Source organism: Puma concolor, chromosome A1, assembly GCF_028749965.1.
Source record: "Puma concolor isolate L17-30 chromosome A1, mPumCon1.1.hap2, whole genome shotgun sequence".
NCBI lineage: Eukaryota > Metazoa > Chordata > Mammalia > Carnivora > Felidae > Puma > Puma concolor.
In genome coordinates, this window is record NC_141667.1 from 159346854 (window position 1) to 159367862 (window position 21009).

The 21009-nt window shown below is 46.8% G+C and overlaps 1 protein-coding gene across 2 annotated transcripts in view; it reads left to right on the forward strand.

Annotated features, from left to right (window-relative positions):
• Positions 1–21009, forward strand: part of DCUN1D2 (defective in cullin neddylation 1 domain containing 2) — a 31192-nt gene that overhangs the window by 8150 nt on the left and 2033 nt on the right. For both annotated transcript variants that reach the window (XM_086707962.1, XM_086707967.1), the window contains exons 3-6: positions 1695–1863; positions 9286–9416; positions 18325–18407; positions 19942–20038. In XM_086707962.1, the coding sequence (XP_086564088.1) occupies positions 1695–1863; positions 9286–9416; positions 18325–18407; positions 19942–20038 (480 nt within the window). The remainder of the gene's footprint in view (positions 1–1694; positions 1864–9285; positions 9417–18324; positions 18408–19941; positions 20039–21009) is intronic.

The following is a 21009-nucleotide window of genomic DNA, read 5'->3' on the forward strand; positions in this document are numbered from 1 at the left end:
TACTGAAGTGACCAAAGTTGGATTTTGTGTCATGGAAGAATTTTATCACGCTTAATCTTCATTGGAGCAAAGAGGCTACAAATTTTCTAGTTGTGCCTCCTAAACCAACAGAATTAACACACACGTTGTGATGGCATCTTAGTATACACGCACTTTGTTGGAAATTACTAGACCTGGTTTGGTGAGGTCTTACTGAGATTTTTCTAGTAGATTTTATTAGATTTCCTGATGAAGAAATGCTAAGTTCCTTAATTTCATTTCTAAACCAGAAATAGGGACAGAGGGAAGCCTGAATTTCTAAGCTGTTAAATGTGGATGCATGAACTAAACGATTTTGAAAACTAAATACTGTATAGTAGCATTAAAATTATAGCAAACAAAATCACTTTAAAAAAGACATGAGTTTTTCTATTGCTTTGGCAGGATTGAGATAAAAATATGTAATATTTAACAAAAAAATTTTTTTAGAGAGAGAGCACGAACAGGGGAGAGGGACAGGGGAAGAGAGAGAGAGAGAAAGAGAGAGAGAATCTTAAGCAGGCCCCATGCTCAGTGCAGAGCCAGATGTGAGGCTCAATCCCATGACCCTGGGATTGTAGCAGGGGTCTCGCAGAGTCATGACACCAAGGCTTTTCTTTCCAGGAAGCAACTTTATTCCTGCCGGGACCGCTCAGTTGGGCTTGTACCCATGTAGCCTTTTATGCATTTTCTACTTCCTTGTCTCCCAAATACGGGTAACGTATAGACATACAGTCTGATTGGGTGCTCTCATGTTACAGGGTCGTTAGGGATGTCACGTATGCACATGGGCAGGTTGCCTTCCCTTATCTTGAGGGCTTTTTTCTCACCACATTTCTTAGGGAGGGGACCCTACCACAGGACCATGACCTGAACTGAAATCAAGAGTCGGATACTCAACTGACTGAGCCACCCAGGCTCCCCCAAAACTCATAATATTGTAAACACTTTGCCAATGCAGTATTTTTTTTAATTAAGGAATATTTATCTATTTTTAATGTTTATTTATTTTTGGGAGAGAGAGCGGGGAAGGGTCACAGAGAGAGAGTGGGAGAGGGAGAGAGGATCTGAAGCAGGCTCTGTGCTGACAGCAGCGAGCCCAATGGGTGCGGGGCCTGAACTCACAAACCATGAGATCATGACCCAAGCCGAAGTCAGACTCTCAACCAACTGAGCCATCCAGGAGCCCCAAGATTTTTTTTTTTTTTTAAGTAATCTCCATACCCAACATGGGGGTGAAACTCACGACCCTGAGATCAGAGAGTCACATGCTTCCCCCTACTGAGCCAGCCAGCCAGGCGACCCACAGTGCGCAATATTTCTGTGTAGCAGTTTGTCTTTGGGCAAACTAGAATTGTGTAAACTTTGAGTTTTTATTTTCTTTATGGAAATTAAATTTTTTCTTAACGATGACATCTTCTCAAAGAGGTTGCAATGGTCTTTTTTTTCTTCTCCTAAACTCCAGTACCTAGATTTTTTAAATAGGGATTTTTTTTTTCTGGATAAATTACCATTTGTTGCTATTTCATATACAGTAGAAAATTGTGGTCTATTGATTGATGTATTTGAAACATGCTTGGTAGAGCCATCTCATAGAGCTATGATGCTTACCACCCATTTTTGTTATTTTCCAAAATAGCATAACTTCTCTCTCTCTCTCTTGATTTTAACTGTAGACCCACAAGATGAAAATAAAATTGGAATTGACGGAATTCAACAGTTTTGTGATGACTTAAGCCTGGATCCTGCCAGCGTCAGCGTTTTGGTCATTGCGTGGAAATTCAGGGCAGCGACGCAATGTGAATTTACCAAAAAGGAATTTGTAGATGGCATGACAGAGCTCGGGTAAGTAAGTTGGTCTCAGTTTAAATTTTTGCAAAAAGGAAGCTGCCTTCAACATTAGTTATTTTTCAACAGCTTGTAAATATTAGTTTCAAATTCATTTACGTTCTGTGTGTATCTTACACATTTCTTGTACCTGTACTCTATTAAGCTTTTAGTTTCCTTTAAATTCAAATAAAGTTTCACTTAATATTTTTGTTCAGATTAATCCCTTTTGTAACTTACTTTTTTCTTTTTAATTTTTATTCTACCAGTTTTGAATTGACAGTAACTATCAGGGTGTTTTTATTTGTTTGTTTTCAGCCATTGAATTTATTTCGTAATATTGTATACTAATTGTATAATTTATTGTGTTTCTATAGTAAATATCAATAAATTATTATTTTGTTTTTTGCTTATAACACTTGTCTGTTCTACCTCCAGGGTTAGGATAAAGGCTTCATTAATAACTTAAGATGGTTCTCACTTATCAGATAAGTCAGACAATTAAATGAAAGCACATAACGTAAATATCTTTTAATCATTAGGCGTATTGAGCTATTTCATGGGTTGGTATGAAGGCTAACTCGCTTGACTTGCTGATACTGTGACATTGTAGTGTTGACAACTTAAGCTGGCTTATTTTTAGTTGCTGAAGGAGCTTGACAGCCCAAGGTGAATATGTTCAGAAGGTGCATACTTCCCACATCCCTGGGGAAAAATAGAGCATTTGTTCATAAGGTGCATACTTACAGCTAACCCCGGGGCCCCAGGGAAAATGGAACATTTGTGTTTTCCACTAAGCTGATGAATCTGTTACATTTATCGGCCTGGTCTGTTTCGATGATAAACTCTACAGGACTTACCCTATTGCTGGCGGTTGTGTAAAAGCCAGCAGAAGACATCACTCGGACAGTGGTTGTGACAGCATATCACTCCATGTTCTGTGCACTCAAGAAAATGGAAAAGCCACACTAAAGAAGCATTCTCTTGCCGCTGTACTACACTCATCCATCTGCTAAAACCTCCCCCAAATAGGATACTTTGGAAATAAGTGCTTCTTACAGAAACACTTGCTAGCATTTCTTAGGCATTATCTAGAAATGTGTTAGATGAACTTTTAAAATTCCTGTTTGTTATCCTAATACGTGCTATATCTTAAAGAACCTATTTTAAAGATTTTGAGTGTGAATCTTCCCAAAGTGTTAGATGAGTTCATGCCTCCTTATGTGGTGGATACAGGTGACTTGAGGTTATAAGTCAGTGCTGGCCGATGGCGCCACTCGTCACATCTCACAGAGTGGTTACAAGGGAAAGTACTCAGTAAGCATTCAAGTGCTGTCTACGAGATGGAAGTATTAGTGATGTGACAGCCACCTGTACTGCAGAGATAACCTCAGTGCTTTTAGGGATGTAAAAGGCTATTGTAGTCTGAGCAGCACTAAGCTTTAAAAAGCACTTTGGGTTTGGGTTTTTGATCCGCTCTATTACTGTTTTTCACACTTTTTCCTGGCTATTAACTCTCCCGGTGGCTGGAACACTTGGCCTCTAGCTGTTAACCCTACAGCCTTTCATTGGGGGCTGGAGGCTTGGTAAATGAGCTTTGTGAACGTCATGAAATCCCTTGACATCTTTGTCAAAACAAGAAATTGGCCATACTGTGGATCTATTTCTGGACTCGCTGTCATATTTTGTGAGTCTGTTTATCCTTAACCTTGAAGCACATAGTGTTCATTATTGTGGCATTAGGTAAGTCTTGAAAGGAACTAGTGAAGTCTTCTTATTTTTCATCTGCCTCAAGATTGTTGGTCAATTTTTATTACATCAGCAGGGAAAGAAGAGTGTTCCATGACTGATGCTGAAATAGCCAGGTCAGCCTGAGACCACGTCTCCCTGGGGCCCGCATCAGGCCACAGGCCGTGTCTTGAGGTGGACGGGGGCTTACATGCCCATGCAGGAAACTTAGAATTGTGAATTCTAGACAAATCACGGGAGAAGCTCTTTGTTAAGACCCAGATTAAGGGACATTGTCTTAGAGAAGATGTGAAAAGCACTAGCCATCAAAGCAAAAAAACTGATAAATTGGACTTCATCACAGGTAAGAGCTCTGCTTAATGAAAGATAGTGTTAAAAAGACAAAACAGTGGGAGAAATATTTGCTTTCTTTGTGTATGTTACAGTCGTGATAAAAATGGTAGAGGACGTGACTTATGTGTGATTCCTAAATAATGGAGCAAGAAGAAAGTAATAAATTCAATCCAAAAGAATGTGGGGAAAAAAGAACACAAGGAAAATTACTTAATGTAGGACAAATAGCGAGCACGTGATAAAATGGAGGATTGAAAGCAAAATGTGTCGGCATTTCCATAATTAATTTAGTGTAAGTGAACTAAGTATTGGGTGGGTTGTAGAACATCAATTCAACCACTGTGTACACTGTTTACAATAGATATGGTTAAAACATAAGGGCACAGAACAATCTGAGGGGTGAAGGTTGATGTAATTTGCAAACATTAACCAAAACAAGTTGGTGTGGGTATGTTAATGTTAAAATAAGCTTTAAGGCAAAGAATAATTCTAGAGATAATGAAGGACATTTCATAATGAGGAAGGGTTTATTTCACATGGAAGGCAATAGATTATTTAAAGCAAAAATAAACACTAAAAAGAGAAATCTATCAATCTACAATCACAATGGGGAATTCTCACACACATCTTACCAGATGAAAAGAGCAGATGAAAAATCAGTAAGGAAATAGGACATTTGGGCAACACAACAAGTGACCTGATTATACCCTTTGATGTTGAAGAATATGTACTCTTTTTAGAAGACAAGTAGACCATTTGTAAGTGTTGACCACAAACTGAGGCATAAAAGAAGTTGCAACAAATTTCAAAGGATTGAAGTGATAGAGTGTATTTTTAGGCCATAACACAATTAAGGTAGAAATATAACAAAAGGATAACTCAGTCAGTTGAAATACATGTGGATATAGCTTTTGGATTAGAAAGAAGTTACCATGGAAATTAGAAAGTATTTTGAATGATGAAAACACTACTTATGAAAACTTGCAGGATTCAGCTTCTTAAGTGCATATTTTGGAAAGAAGAGTTAAAAATCAGTAAGCAAAGTATCTATCTCAAAAAGCAGGAAAAGCAGGAAACTAAACTCAAAGAATGTAGAGAGAAGGAATTACTTTTTTAAACAGGCAGTGATTTCAGGAAATAGAAAAGAAGTTGTCAATAGAATCAAGCCAGAAAACAAGCCAGAAGCTTGCTGTTTGAAAAGACTTATAAAAGTAGTGAGGAACAAATAAACAATATGGCATGAAAAGAGAGACACCACTATAGACCCTACAGATGTTAAAGGTGAAGAGCGTATTATGAACAACTCTATGCTAGTAATCGTGAAAACCTGGATGCCAAAGAAAAATTCTCTTAAAAATGTGACTTACTGAAATGGACATATAAATAGTTCCATAACTCTTTTAAAGAATGAGAACTCATAATTTTAAATCTTCTCAAAGAGAAAAAACTCTTGGCCTCGATTGGCGCACATCTTACAAAACATTTAATAAAGAGAACAGTGCCAACTCTACACAGCCTCTTTAGAGAATTGTACAGGAAGAAACTCTTTCCAATTTGTTTTGAGGCCAGCACAACCTGGATAGCAAAGGATATTTTAGTGCTGCCGAAGCAAGCACAAAAGGATATTTTGAGAATGAAAGATTATTGTCCACTCTCAGTCATAGGAATCAAAAGATGCATAACACGCAAAAATCTTAGACAAATTATTAGCAAACTAAATCCAGCCCCCAAAACAAATCAACCAAAAAACCAGGATTATTTATCATGACAAAGTTTGTTATAGTCTGGAATTGTGAGATTTGTTTAACATTACAAAGCCAATGTAATTTATCACAACAACAGAAAAGGGGGGATTATCTCAGTGCATAAAATAACTTTGATAAGGGGCACCTATGTGGCTCAGTCTGTTAAATGTCCAACTCTTGATTTCAGCCCAGGTAATGATCTCACAGTTGGGAGATTGAGCCCCACGTCAGGCTCCACACTGAGCATGGAACCTGCTTGGGATTCCCTCTCCCTCTCTGCCCCTTTCCAGCTTGTGCATGCACTTTCTTTCAAAATAAATGAATAAGCATTTTAAAAAATAATTTTAAAGAATGGGTTTGATAAAATTCAATTTCATTCAGGGGCGCCTGGGTGGCTCAGTTGGTTAAGTGTCCGACTCTTGATTTAGGCTCAGGTCCCAATCTCACAGTTTGTGAGTTTGACCCCTGTGTCAGGCTCTGTGCTGATAGTGTGGAGCCTGCCTGGGATTCTCTGTCTCCCTCTCACTCTGCCCTGCTTGCGCTCTCTCTCTGGCTCACACTCTCTCTCAAAGTAAGTAAATAAGCATTTAAAAAAAAAAATCAATTCTGGGTGGCTTGGGAGGCTCAGTTAGTTAAGCATCCAACTTCAGCTCAGGTCATGATCTCACAATTCATGAGTTCAAGCCCCACATAGGGCTCTGTGCTGACAGCTCAGAGCCTGGAACCTGCTTCAGATTCTGTCTGTGTCTCTCTCTCTCTCAAAAGTAAACGTTAAAAAAAATTCAATTCTGTTCATAATGTTTTGAAAAAGAACTTACAGCAAACCAAGAATAGAAGGGACAGTACTTAATCTGACCCCTCCACCCCCGTTCTGCCAAATCCTAGAGGAAATCTTATACTTAACTGGAACGTGAATGCCTACTTTTATTAAGCATTGAACAGGTGGTGGTAGCTAGTCTGATCCACAGGTGAAATATTAAAGTCAATAAGTGAGTTTAGCCAGACTGTAGGACCCAAGATCAACAAACAAAAATCAATCTTATTTTAGAATACTGAATGCAACAATTCAACAAAACAAAGTGAATTTTTAAAATATATGTCATTTTCAATAGTATCAGTAATGAAAAACACCTAGGATAAATCTAATTAAAGATGTGTGCTACCTCCACAGAGAAAATAACTTAAGAAGAGGCAAGAAGCCTGAGTAGAGACATAAACCTCATTATAGGTTGGAACAGTCAGTATTTTGTCCCTAAATTTACGTATTTAATGTGATCTCAATCAAAACCACACTAAGTAGTAGTTTTTATATATGTGTAGTTTGACAAATGGATTTAAAATTTATATGAAAATGCACAGTCAAGAACAGCCAAAAGTTCTTAAAAAACAAAAGGGGAAAGATCTGTTCTCTCAGATAATTAGGACTTTTCAAGCTACAGTAATTAAGACTACTTGGCACTACTACTGAGATCAGTAGACCAGTGGAACAGAATGGGAGCCAAGAAACAAACCCATGTGTTAAGGTACATTTGATTTATGGCAAAGGCAGCCTTCAGAGACGTGAAGAAAGGACATCTTTTCAGTAAATGGTTCTGGGAGAATTGGCACATGGAGAAGAACTTACCTTGATCCTTACCTCACAACGTACATAAAAAATCAGTTCCAAGTGGATCATAGATGTCAGTGTGAAAGGCTAAAGGCAAAAGCCAGAAGCCTCTAGAAAAATCATGTAGGAGAATATCTTTATGACCATGCAGTGGGGGAAGTTTGAACACATTAAAAAAAAAACAACCACAAACCTGTGGCACCTGGGTGACTCAGTCAGTTAGGCCTCTGACTTTGGCTTAGGTCATGATCTCATGGTTCCTGAGTTCGAGCCCTGCATTGGGCTCTGTGCTGACAGCTTGGAGCCTGGAGCCTGCTTCAGATTCTGTGTCTCCCTCTCTGTTTGCCCCTCCCCTGCTTGTGCGCACTCTCTCTCTCTCTCTCTCTCTCTCCTCCCCCACTCACATGCTCTCTCTGTCTCTCAAAAATAAACATTTAAAAAATTTTGTAAAAAACACCGTGAAGAAGACTGGCAGTGTATTATACTAAAAATAAGAATTCCGATCATCAAGAAGGGAAAATGCAGTCCACATTGGGGTAGACTGCTTAGCTGACCAAAGCTTATGTCGTTCATATATAAAGAAAGCCTGCAAAACAATAAGAAAAAGATACCTAATTGAAAACGGGCAGGAGACTTGAACTGGCACTTCACAAAAGAGCATCTCCAAATAGCCAGTCAAAATACAAGGTGTGCAGTGTTGTTCACTGAGGAAGTACAGGTTAAATTACGACGAACTTAATCTGTGGAATGGCTAAAATAAGACACAGTTGTGTGTATCACTGAAAACGGGAGGAACAGGAACTCTCGTATACTGCTGGCAGGGGGTTGACATGGGGCAGTCTCTTTAGGAAACAGTTTGATATCACAACACTTGAGATTCGGTGACCCAGCTGGACCACTTGGTCTTGTGCCTAACCTAACACATTTACTTGTGTGCCTGGATACATGTATAGAAATGTTCTTAACAACCTTTGTTACCAGAAAACTAGAGATAGCCAGAGGATTTCTCATTGGCAGAACATATAAATCATAAAGTATGAATACAGTGGAATGCTACATGGTAACGAAAATGACTCAATGTGAGCTACACGCCAGCACAAGTGAACCTGCAGACACAGCGTCAACACAGAAAGCCAGACACAAAAGCCAGACATGTGCTCCCATTTACAAAGTTCAAAAATGGGGCAACTGACCATCAGGGAGTGCTTGCTTGGAGTGATGCAGGCACACAGGAGGGCACGGAGTGGCCCCATAGAGAAGAGGCCTGAGGTGGGGAGCACGCCAGCCTTGGTGTGGGTCCCTGGAGCTGTACGCCTCACCTCTGTGTCACCGCGCAGGTGGCCACTGAGGCAGGGCTTCCCCTGCTCGCTCCCAAGCCCTAGGGCTCTGCTGCGGCATTGGTGAAGCAAGGGCTGTTACGATCTTCTTGCTGGGTTGTCAAAATAAAAAAGACAAATTTTATGTTTTGCTATTCTAGATTTCTGCTTTTAAGGCTTTTTAATATTCTTAAAGGATGTTGACTTTTTGGAGGAAGATCAATGTTTTAATTCATTTTCAGCAAATGTATGTTTTAAATTCCAGCGTAATTAATGTAGCACTATGCTAGTGTCAGGTGCACAGCAGTAGCGCTATGCTAAGTGCACAGACTTAGCAGTTCTGTGCGTTCCTCCGTGCTCATCACAGTAAGTGTGTGCCATCCCTTCACCCACTTGCCCCTTCCCCCCCATCCCCACCCCGCGCCCGGAAAGCCCGACTCTCGAGCAGTGGAGGTGTGTTTTGTCCTATGTGGACGAGCCTGGCCATAAGGAGGCGACCCCAGGGCCAGAATTCGCCCACTCAAAGTCCACAAGTCTGGTTTTGGCGTCTTCACGGCACTGTGCGGCCACCACCACCATCCGTTCTGGAGCACCGGAATCCTTTTAGCTAGAGAAGGGGGCCCGCAGGCCACAGGGAGCGGCCAGACTGGGCAGGCGCTTGTCCCGCCACAACAGCACTGTCTCTCGGCAGGTGTGACAGCACAGAGAAGCTGAGGGCCCTTCTGCCGAGGCTGGAGCAGGAACTGAAGGACACGGCGAAGTTTAAGGATTTTTATCAGTTTACCTTCACCTTTGCTAAGAACCCCGGGCAGAAGGGTTTAGGTGAGTATAAAATCCAGATTCGTAAGAAGCCACATCTTCATGAGACTAAAAGTGGGCAGGACCTGCCAGGTGACAGTCCTGCTGCGACAGGGTCCCTGTTCCAGCCTTGGTGCCTTCTGACCACTGGGCGTGCCACGGCCACGCGGGCCACCTGGTACCACCTGCACTTGCGCTCAGCCCCTAGTCAGTCGCCACTTCCGGCCTTAAATATTTAAACTCCAAAACGTAAAGTAACTTGCAAATGCTCCGCATTCTGTCATACTAAAAACAGTTGACTAATGGGTTAGAGAAGTCAGCAATTGATACCGACAGTCAGAATGTTTGTATCAGCCAGGTGTGTGGTCCAGCAGATGGTATTGTGGGGACCGGCCAGGGGACATTAATCCTGTCCTGGTCTGGAGATTTAAAGTTACCTTACTTGAAAACAATTCTGACATGCCTTGGGTTACATCTTAGTGTTTATTTCAGAGTTATGTAGTTTTGCTATAATATAAATTTGTTTGGAAAATTCTTAACTTTTTAGTGTGAGTTTGGTTTCTCTGAGGGTTTTATTCTGCTTATTTTCATTTCTTTTTCCCCCTAAATGCTATATAATTTATTTGCTTAATGTAACAGACATGTTTAGTTCAGTAAAATGTTTTACAAGTTTAGAGGGGGACTGACATGGTCTTTAGGGATTAAACAAGAATATGTTTCGAAGAAGAGTTCCTACACATAAAAAGCAATATTATAAAATAACCAGTTTTAGGAAGGAAACCAAAACGGGCTTGAAAATCCACAGATAGAAAAATCCACTGCAAACAATTGATTTCGGGGCCTGATTTCACCTGTGCGTGTCTGTAGGTGTGTGAGCAGTGAACATTCTTCTCCCCTGTGTCTCTTACTCCTGTTGGCAGGTCAAATGCAGGCGCAGATTGAGGCGCTGGACTCTCCCATCGCGGGTGGGATGGTTCAGGGGCTGGGCTCTCCCATGGCAGGGGGTGGGGGTGGGGGCGGGTGGGGGCTGGGCCCTCCTGACCCAGAAGAGGGGTGTGTGGGGGCTGGTCTCTCCCATGGTGGGGAGAGGTGCAGGGACTGGGCTCTCCCATAGGGGGTGTCAGGGGCTGGGCCCTCCTGTCCCAGAGGAGGGGAGGGTGCAGGGGCTGGGCTCTCCCATGGTGGGGGGAGGTGCAGGGACCGGTCTCTCCCATAGGGGGTGTCAGGGGATGGGCCTTCCCATGGGGGGTGTGTGGGGGCTGGGCTCTACCATGGAGGGTGTCTGGGGCTGGGCCCTCCTGTCCCAGAGGAGGGGGGTGTGGGGGGCTGGGCTCTCCCATGGAGGGGAGGTGCAGGGACTGGGCTCTCCCATAGGGGAGGTGCGGGGGCTGGGCCTTTCTGTCCTGGAAGAGGGGGTTGCAGGGGCTGGGCTCTCCCATGGGGGGTGCAGGGGCTGGGCCCTCCAGTCCCAGAGCAGAGGGGGTGTGGGGGCTGGGCCCCTCCCATGGGAGGGGGGTACAGGGGCTGGGTTCTCCCATGGGGGGGTGTCAGGGACTGGGCCCTCCTATCTCAGAGCAGGGGGTGGGGGCCATCTTTCATAAGCACTATGCTTGTTCCCATGGCAGAGATGGTTTTCTTCTTTTTACTTGTTTTTCTCCAGTGCTGTGGTTGTTCACTTTTACTCTTGGTACCTTGCACTGTGATGAGTCTCTCATCAGATTCCCTCTGTCTCCAGGCTAGTTGGCCTTGTGAACGGCTTTCTCACCCTGTGTGCCACCTCGAGGATCATGCTCCTGCCACCCTGGGAGCTGAGAAAGGGCCTCCGTGTGAGCCCCGTTCAGGAGCTCACTTGAACAGTTCTGCCAAAACTTTGGGAAGGTGGCAGTGGGAGAGCCCCAGGAAAATTAAGGATGTATTTTCTCCTGTTCCAGGAAATGGGTGAGCAGACAGGCCTGCCGTTGGGTAAAGGGGCAGCAGCGAGCCACCTCTGGCAGTGGAGGCTTTGTGCGGTCCCCACCTTGTCGTGCGTCGGAGAGCCGGGGCGGTGGGAAGAAAGATGGCCTGCCATTGGTGAGGGATCCTGCCGCCTAAGCAGGAGCTGGTTAGGGACAGTGGAGCGTGGGCAGTGGAAGAGCGAGTGGACGCCAGGCCTGCTGGGTTGTGTCTGTCCTCACCCCCTTGAAGGGACCAGCCCGTGCTTGGTCAACCGACTGAGGGAAGGAGGAGCCGGGTGGCCTCCACTACCCCCTGAACCTCCCTGGGCGTTGGGGGCATTTTGAGCACATCAGGCTGTGATTGCCGGCCGGGTGCTGCCTCTCCTGGAGACAAGCTTCCCGGGTGTCCCCACAGGGGTGCCAGGAGGTGAGATTGAGATACTGGCAGTGGGACCCCGGCTGCATTAGAATTTAGGGTGATTCTGGTCATGTTGGTGCAGAGTGGAGAGCTGCGCTCGTGGTGTTTTGTTCCTGGGAAAATCAGAGTGCTTACAGCATTGCTGACCGGTGAGGGGTAGAGTGCGGTGCTGGGATAGCTGGTCATGGACACGCCAGTGCCTCCCCCTGCTCCCCCATTGCCCCCTATCCAGACATCTAGGTGCAAGCCCGGCCTCCTCACCCAGTGTGGCTTCTGCCATAGGCGGCTGCTCTTATGTTTTATCTCATGACCAGAAAGAAAGGTGGAAACTAGCGTTTATTAAGCACCTGTCGTGTGGCAGACAGGTGCTTTCATCTGCCCACGCGTAGTCTTGCCCACGTTTTGTAAACAGGGAAACAGGCTGAGGGATGGAGTGCATGTCAGAGGTGTGCGGACAGGCCACGATGGCAGGTTTAGGGCCCCTCCTCTCCTGTGCCCTGCGTTCACACATCCTGGCGGGCTGCCTGACATGGGTGGAGATCACTCCCAGGGACCCGAGTGGTGAAGGTCGGACAAGCCTCGAAGGATCAAGTCCGTCTTGGCTCCACTGTCCCCTCCTGGTTGCCGTGCTTGCCTCTGCCCTGCCCTGTTCTGTGACCTGCATGCTCTCAGGACACTTGGGACCCACCTTCACATGGGCCCTGGGCCCAGGAGCTCCCCAGTGGACCCACATCGTGAAGTTTGTGTCGTTCAGTCTCAATATTCTTGTTTCATACTGTATGAACAAGATTTTGCTGTGTGAGCAAAATCTATCACAATTTGCAAACTCCTAAAATATTCAGTTCTGTTTTTGCACAAATGCTTTCACCTCGTTTTTTTTAATTAAAAAAAATTTTTTTAATGTTTATTCATTTTTGAGAGAGAGAGAGAGAGAGAGAGAGGGAGCGCAAGTGGGGTTGGGGCAGAGAGAGAGGGAGACACAGAATCGGAAGCAGGCTACAGGCTCTGAGCTGTCAGCACAGAGCCCAATGCAGGGCTCAAACTCACTAACTGTGAGATCATGACCTGAGCCGAAGTTGGATGCTGAACTGACTGAGCCACCAGGTGCCCCTCATTTTTTATTTTTTATTTATTTTCAGATTTGTGAACTACAGTGTCAGTTTTATTTATTTATTTTTATGTTTATTTATTTTGATAGAGCAAGCATGAGCAGGGGAGGGGCAGAGAGAGACAGAATCCCAAGCAGGGTCCACACTGTCAGCTCAGTGCCCAACATAGGGCTCGATCTCATGAACCGTGAGATCATATATAACCTGAGCTGAAGTCAAGAGTCAGACGCTTAACTGACTGAGCCACTCAGGTGCCCCCCTTCACCTCATTTTTTTAAAAGTACCAAATGTTGACCAAAATCATGATGATTCCTCACGTAGGATTGCTTCATCTGGTTGGTGCCATATGTCAAGTGACGTGCCCCATCAGTGGCTCCTGGGTGTGGACAGGAAAAGCTCTCTTGCTCTCAGGAGGCTGCCATGGTGTGCCCTGGAGATGTGGGACCTGGTGGTCAGGCCCACCAGACTCTAAGGCTTGAGTGTCACCTTAGGTGGGACATGGTCTGACTTTGGTAAAGGTCACTGTAACGGGTGGTGGATCAGAGCATCGTCTTGCCTTGTTTGTGGTGCTGTCTTGATGACATCAGCCCTTGGATTTTGCTCTCTCTGTGACACAGTAGATGAGTTCACCTCCTCACCCCCTGCCTCGCACCCTCTGTGGGCCTAGCACCTGACCACACTTTCAACCTCGGCTCTATTTTTGTCTGATCTATTGCAGCGCACAGACGTTTTTGTTTCAGGAATGACAAATACCTGGAGGAATGCCACCCTAACTGCCGTTTCCCCTGCGGCAGGGTTAGTGGCTGCCAGGGGAGGCAGCGTGGCGCAGAAGGGCGGCTTCTGAGGCGTGCAGTGACCCTCGGGGACAAGCCTGTGGGAGGGCAAGGGTGCCAGCCTCTCGTTTACTTCACAGTATAAGTGGTATTATTACTTTAATTCTGTTAAGACAACTAAGAAAAATGTGTAAAACATCATTAGCTCCGTGACACCCCGTAAGGTGGCAGGTCAGGTGCGTCATGGCACACACAGCCGCTGGACCGCACATGGTGACGTGAAGGTCCCGGCCTTCAGGGAGACCGTCACTGTTGAGGGCTGTCTTGGATCAGACGGCGCCTCTGGCAGTCCTCTGTTTGGGACGCCAGCTGCGGTCCCTGCAGCTCACTGCCCACCTCCATCAACCTGACGGCGATGTGGGGTGTCGCTCCAACTCCATCATTTCGTTCCACGTGTTATGTGGAATAATCCTAGGAGGTGGTGCCTCAGCACCCAGCGGTGTGGTCCAGCTCCAGTGGGGTGAACACTTGTTTCTGTGCCTTTATCAGATGTCAGGACAGCGCGTCATCCCCCTACCATCCTTTGAAAAGGGTCCATTAGCATTTATTTCTTTCATATCATTGTGAACTCATGGGTTGAATCACATGTGAAGGGTCCAGTGGACTGCAGTTCTGACCCTTTTTGAAGCTCAGTGATAATCGTCCTGCCTGTGGCCAGGGAATCCTCTTCTGGTCGGCACCCACATCCCTTTGATGTGACCCAGGAGTGTTTGGCTGTTGCCTGCCTGTCTGCCAGGACAGGCTGCCGGAAGCCGCATGTTACCAGCCCCAGACCTGGGACCCGACACTCGTCCAGGGAGCCCTGGTTTCTGGTCCTGGAGAAAGCCGTTTCAGGACCATGATCCAGTCAGTAGCAGTGCTCATTCATACCGATTCAGCCACTGTTTATAGATTGTTCAGAAACACAGCTTCATGCTAGTGGTTCTCAAATTCCAGACTACAGATCTTCAGTGTTCTGTAAGACAATGGTGTTTCCTCTCTTGTGGCAGCAGTAAGAGTCCTGGGAATTTCTGGGAAGGTTCTGTGCTGTGTGGGAACAGCAGCCTGCATGTGTGCCCAGCTCTCTACTGGGTGCCGCTGGATGGGAAGCAGGGTGGCCTCCCTCCCCGTGGGTCCACAGGGAGGTCCCACCCTGTGTGCTGGAGTGAGCAGGTCTTCTGGGCAGAAGGTCTTAACTGTGCCCTCCCGCTTTCTTCTGGCCTCAAATTGTTGAATCAGTGTCTGAGGATCGTCCTGCCTCGGACACCCTCCAGATTCCTTTCCTTTCTCTACAGCCCAGTGATTGTTACTGGCGATGCCTGGGCGCTGGCCTCTGGGACCAGTGCTCCAGGCATGCTCTCCCCCAAATCAAGTCTGTCTTGGGGGAAAGAGCTCATCAGCGTCTATGGCCTCTACCCCGTCCTGTGATCCCCCTTCCTCCGCCCAAGGGGACTTAGGTCCCAGGTGATTCTCCTCTTGATCTGAGAGCCGCCTTCCCTGTCCACCTCTAGCACTGAGTTAGGTTTGACCTCAAGTCCTTGCAATGCACGGTCTGCAGACCAGCAACTTGGTGTCACTTGGGAGCTTGTCAGGACTGCGGATTCTCAGATTGTTCCCCAGACCCACTTTATAGCAAAGTACCTTAAAACTCAGTGGCTTCAGGCAACAGTCATTGTATATTCTTCATGATCCTTGGTGTCCGGGATTTAGGCAGGGCTCAGCCAGCCCCTCTTTTGTTCCAGCTTGACCTGTTTCCTGCCTTCGCAGGAGTGGAGCTGGGTGGGGGCGCAGAGGTGGTGGGGTGCTGCCTGCGTTGGGTTGGGGGGGTACCTGGCCGTAGTGTGGGGCAGGGGCGCTATGGGGGTGGGGCAGGGGTGGGGCACTGCTCTCCTCCAGCCCACTTCCTTCCGCCAGAAGTCCACACCCAAGTGCACTTGTAATTCCAAGTGGTTTCCAGGATGTTGTCAATTAGAGTCTAAGTCCCCGATTAAAGTTTAAAAAGGTCTTTCTTTCTCCATGAATATTCCAGAGACTTGTGTTTTGGAGGCTGTTTGCAGTAGGAAGCCCGTGTATGTGTGTGTGTGTGTGTGTGTGTGTGTGTGTGTGTGTGTGTGTGTGTGTGTCCGTCCGTCCTTCCTGGAGATTTGCTGCAGGGCCCAGTGACAGCCTCATGAGGACATGAGCCTGTGCAGGCCATTCAGTGCAGTCCCCTCATTTTACCAGGGTTTTGAGGGCTAAAAAATAATAAAGCCAGATGAATAGTTTTATGCCTATGTACTCAAAGCGGAACAATTGATGTTGCAGTTTCCAGAGTGTCTTACATGTTGTGTCTTCAGAAGGATTAAATATAAATTAAAGAGGTTGATAGAGGTGCTCTAGTTCCGAGAAAAAGTATGGATACCAGTCAAAAAGGTTGATCAAGAAAAGAGAGATTTATTCTTCGTTTTCTTCGAGTTTGTGTGTCTATTTATGTGTATGTGTTAGAATTGTGTGGGTTGTTTTATGTTCTGTTAGCCTGTCCTTACCTGATGGTCACTCTAATAAAGAAGGTAATTAAAGTTATTTGACTTTTTGTTTTCATGTAAGAAGCTTAGGATAGAGTCTGGAATCAGTTGGCTTTGAGAAATCTTGATTTTTGAGGAAGTAAAGTTTCACGATAATTAGCTAATTTTTATATCTGCACCCAAAGCCTTCTTTGACAGAAGGGACATTTTCATTATGTAAATCTAAATCAGAAACAAATTTTAAAGAGTAACCATTTCCTCTAAACATTTTCTTGCTCAGGAAAGAAGACTTCTCAGAGGTTAGTGGGAAGCAGTAGCTGTCGTAATCTTCTCACGGCTGCTGGGGTCACTCTTGTCCTTGCTTCTAGCTCTACGTTTTGTCATTTTGAGGTTTTCTAGTTGTTATTTTGCAAGTGGATCCGATTAGGGTGATAGTAAGCATTTTTACATACATAACACTGAATATGAATATGTTCACTTTTGGTCACGAATGTGCAAATCAGGAACTTTTAAGAAAGGTTTCCAGGACCAGACTAAGATAGGACCCAGGTTAAATGTCTGCCATACGACGTTACTTCTCTTTCCTCCCCAGGTTCACCCCCATTTCTCAGTGTGGGACTTGTCTCACCCTTGAGCTGAGTTGAGGGCAGATCTCAGTTAACGCTCTTCCTAAGTCACAAGGATGTAGACTTAGTGAGACAGGCCGCTCGTGTCAGTGTTAGAGCGCAGGCGCTGCGAGGGTTAGCGAGCTGTCCACGTGGGCAGTCCTCGAAGCTTCCTGCCCGGCTCTTTCTGAGTAAGACTCCAGGGTATTTAGGACTGAAAGTCTGTAACGGCCTGTTAACACAGGGAATGTAGGCGTTTTATTTAAATTTGGTGCTACTTGTACCTTGCTTTGCTTATCCAGTTTTAGTAATGCTCTTTCCTAGAAATCTCAAGTCACAGCACTACTTTTTAAAAAGTTTTGTTTATTTACGTAATCATTGAAGTAATTTAAGATCTCACGACCTTGAGATCAGAAGTCGCAGGCTCTGCTGACTGAGCCAGCCAGGCCCCACTACAGCTCTACCTTAATCACTTTTGTCCAAGTAGGACCAACTAAGATTTAGATGAAAATTTTCTGAAAAGTGGTTGTTTGGGCATCTTACATTTAAAAGAATCTGTGACCTTAAATATTTATTTGCCTGCTTTTCACATGAGTTTATCCTGACATACATATATAAACGTGTAATTAGGAAATCGTTCTATTCTAACTGTTCTTTTATTTTCTGAGTGGTGAGCACTTGGGATTAAAGCACACCATTAAAAGCTGTCAATTTTAACAAGGAAACTCAGCTCAGCCTCTTAGTTTACTTGCTGGATCCAGCATGCAAGGAGAAATAGATAGTAAACTTAGACCAAGCAGAGAATGAATCCTCATTTCAGAAATTCTGGCTTAGGATGGTATTCTCATGCAGTCCTACAGCTCCGTGGTGCTGTTCTGTAAGACCTCATCCTGCACCCGAGCCCCGCAGAGTACGTAGGTCTGTGTAGAAGCTTCGGGACACGACTACACAACCGCTGCCTTCTGGGCCCAGAAAATGGAGGACACGGGCTGTGATCAGCAGCCGGCCTAGGCGGGGAATGTCTGCGTGTCAATGGAAGCACCCTCCCTGGGCTGCTGTGTCCTGACTGCACCCTGAGAAATTTGGAGGGGTCCCGGCCGTCTCGTGTGGCTTCCCTCCGAGCTGGACTCTTCCCGCCCACTGGGAAAACACTGCCTCCCTTCCATCAAGACTGGTTGTTTAACTTGCAGTTCAGCATGTTCTGACACTACCTGATGTGCAAGAACAGTATCCAGGTTGCATCAGTGAGGTTTGAAGAAAGCCTGGTGTATACAGAAATGGGAGTCTTACAGACTGATGTTAATTAAGGGACAGTTGTGTACGTGTCTGAATAACAAGGCACAGACCGCTTAAAGAGATTTCCCCCAAGTTAGAAGATTAGATCATTCACAGTATCAGGAACGTTCTGTAAGGGGTGGGCCTCGTCTTACTCTTCAGTAAGAGTGCTGAGTTTTACTAAGTGATTACCAGTGCGCTAAGAAGTGGTCATATTTTGTGCAGTGGAAAAAGAAATTGGGATTTATTAACTACTCTTTCTCTCTTTTTGCCAGATTTAGAAATGGCTGTTGCATACTGGAATTTAGTATTATCTGGAAGGTTTAAATTTTTAGATCTTTGGAACAGCTTTTTATTGGTAAGTGTCCTTCTGCTTCTTGCTGTGTGTGCCCAGTGTGAAGGGTCAGCACATTGTGTGGCCGCCCGTGTTATCTGACTGGGGGGTTCTGTACCGTGGCTGCCAGGCAGTTGGCGAGCAGCCGCGGGCTTCACCACCGCAAGGAACGGGCAGGGCTACCCAAGGCCGGATTCAGAAGGGCTCCCGGCAGCCCCGCGGGACTCTCAGGCTGGGGTTTCAGATGACCCGCAGGCCTCCCCTTGTCTGCAGAACTCCAACTACCTGGCTCTAGGCTTCCCGAAGCAGCAGCGACACACGTCCTGTGAGCTCATACGGGCTCCAGACTGCAGGTTGTATGCCGTTGTCCAGCTTATCCACAGTCTGATACACTTTAAGATGTGGTTTACGATGCTAACTGAGCAGGAAAAAGGAGGGTTTCGCTGGGCTTCCCTCAGGAGAGTCTCCGAGCTGGAGGGGCCTCCTTGGTGGGGCAGCCCCCGGCCTGGGGGAAGGGAGACAGGCGTCACTGTTTGAAGCGTGTGGAGCACCAGGGTCCCCTCCAGAGCAGACAGTCACATGATGGCAATGTGCCTACATCTCCCGCATGGACTCCTCTGCGAATGTGTGAGGCCTGGCTGAGGACCGTCTTCCCGCTGGGGGCCGTGCGTGGGGTCCTCCTCAAAGCAGCACGGGGAAGCCGATGTGCAGGTTCACAGCCTGTGTCACCTTTAGTCCGCTTCCACCACTCACTAGTTTTGTGGTCAGTGCCCTCGAGTGCAGGCGTTCCCCAGGGACCCTGCGCATGTGCCCAGAGACGGCACCGTGGGGACAGCACGTTGGGGACGAGCACAGAGCCCTAGGCCTGAGAGCGGACAAAAGCCCAAGACTGTCAGTGTGGACAAAGGCTCCCAGAGCACAGTGGAAACAGGTTAATTGAGGCCAGGATGACAGGCGGGGTACGCAAGGAAGGCCACAGAAGTCCACATGTGGTTGGGTGGCTTCTGCGTCATCTGTGAATATACTCGCCTCTGCCACACGCGTGCAGGTGTGGAGCTCTATGCCCAAAGGGGAGGGGTGGGTCGGGGGGAGGGGGCGGAGCCAGCGCCCCTCTGCCCGCTGAGAGTCACAGCACAGACGCGTGTTGTCCACGCGTGTGGCATACCTGAAATCTGAAAAATGGCCCATCCCACTGCAGGACCCACCTGGCGTGCAGAGAAGTACATGTATCTGGGTGCCACAGGCCGGCTGTCCCGCACCGTATGCCAATCGGCTGGGTGTTAGGTGGAGCTTTAAAGCATTGCCCTTGTATTGGAGTGAAACAGATTATAATTTCTATTTTAATGTTTATTCTGCTTTTAAACAAGTCTGCTTTTGTGTATTTGCACATTGGCATCACGTAGCTCCTACCATACCCAGAACACTGTCATTACTTCTGACCACGTGTGATGGTGCCGCTTCCCCATCGCAGTGTGTGCTGAAGTAATGAGGCCGCTGGGATGCCCAAGGGTCACGTCTGTTTCTTAAGTCTGGTGGGTTTTTTTCTCTCATGTATTAGGAACATCACAAAAGATCAATCCCAAGGGACACTTGGAACCTTCTGCTAGATTTTGGAAATATGATTGCAGATGATATGTCTAACTATGACGAAGAAGGTACGGGAAGTTGTAGTGCTTCCGATGATGTCCAGAAATGCTGATGTGCAGACTGCTGGGGGCAGGACGGTGGTGACCGGCTCCAGCTGCCTCTGGGCCCCGCCCCTCAGTGCAGTGGGGGTGGTGGTGATGACACTATTATCCTCTTTTTATGTCTTGTCAACCACACGAGAAAAATAGGGCTTCGTATTTAGTTTAATTTAGGAGGACAACCCCCTAAATAAACTAAAGCATTTCAAAAGTGGATGTGCAGAGAGCCCTGCGGCAGAGCCGTGGGACCAAACGGGTTTGGAAGCCGCTCTTCCAGGTACGTAATCCTGGGTGGCGCCTCAGGCTAGGCATTCTACCATGTGAAGATTCCAGCTGGTATAACATGATCACATATTCATGGTCCCCACCCTGAGATGTTTGAGGACAGCCTGTCAGGGAGCATGTATGTGCCCGCCACCATGGGCACTGTGCCGCTTTAGGGAAGGACACAGTCTCAGCCTGCCCACTGCATGCTCCCCCAACGCCTAGCTTGGAGGCGACCGCTCTGGGGCACCTGTGGTGTTGCATGTCTGTGTGCGTCCCCAGCACTCAGCACAGAGCGGGCACTTAATAAACGTGAATAGTTGACCATAGACAGAAGCCCAGGGAATGTGGCTGTGGTGGCGAGACGTGGCTGGTCTGCAGAGGAGGGGCCGGCAGCTTACAGTGAGTGTGTTCCTGGCCAGCGGGGTTGGGGTGGTCCGGGCTACCTGGGGGTGGTGGGGAGGCTGGGCCTGGAGAGGGAACCGGCCCAGGGAGAAAAGGGTGCAGTGTTTTGCAGGGCAGGTGGAAGGCCCTGTGCCTGGTCCCGACTGCCTGGAACAGGGGCCCGGGCCTTGCAGCCGGCCGGCCCCGAGTGCCTGGTCGCTAGAGGCCACGTCCGCACGGGGGCACCAGTGCTGGCCTGGGGTCTGGCTACAGCAAGAGGAATGGATCTCACT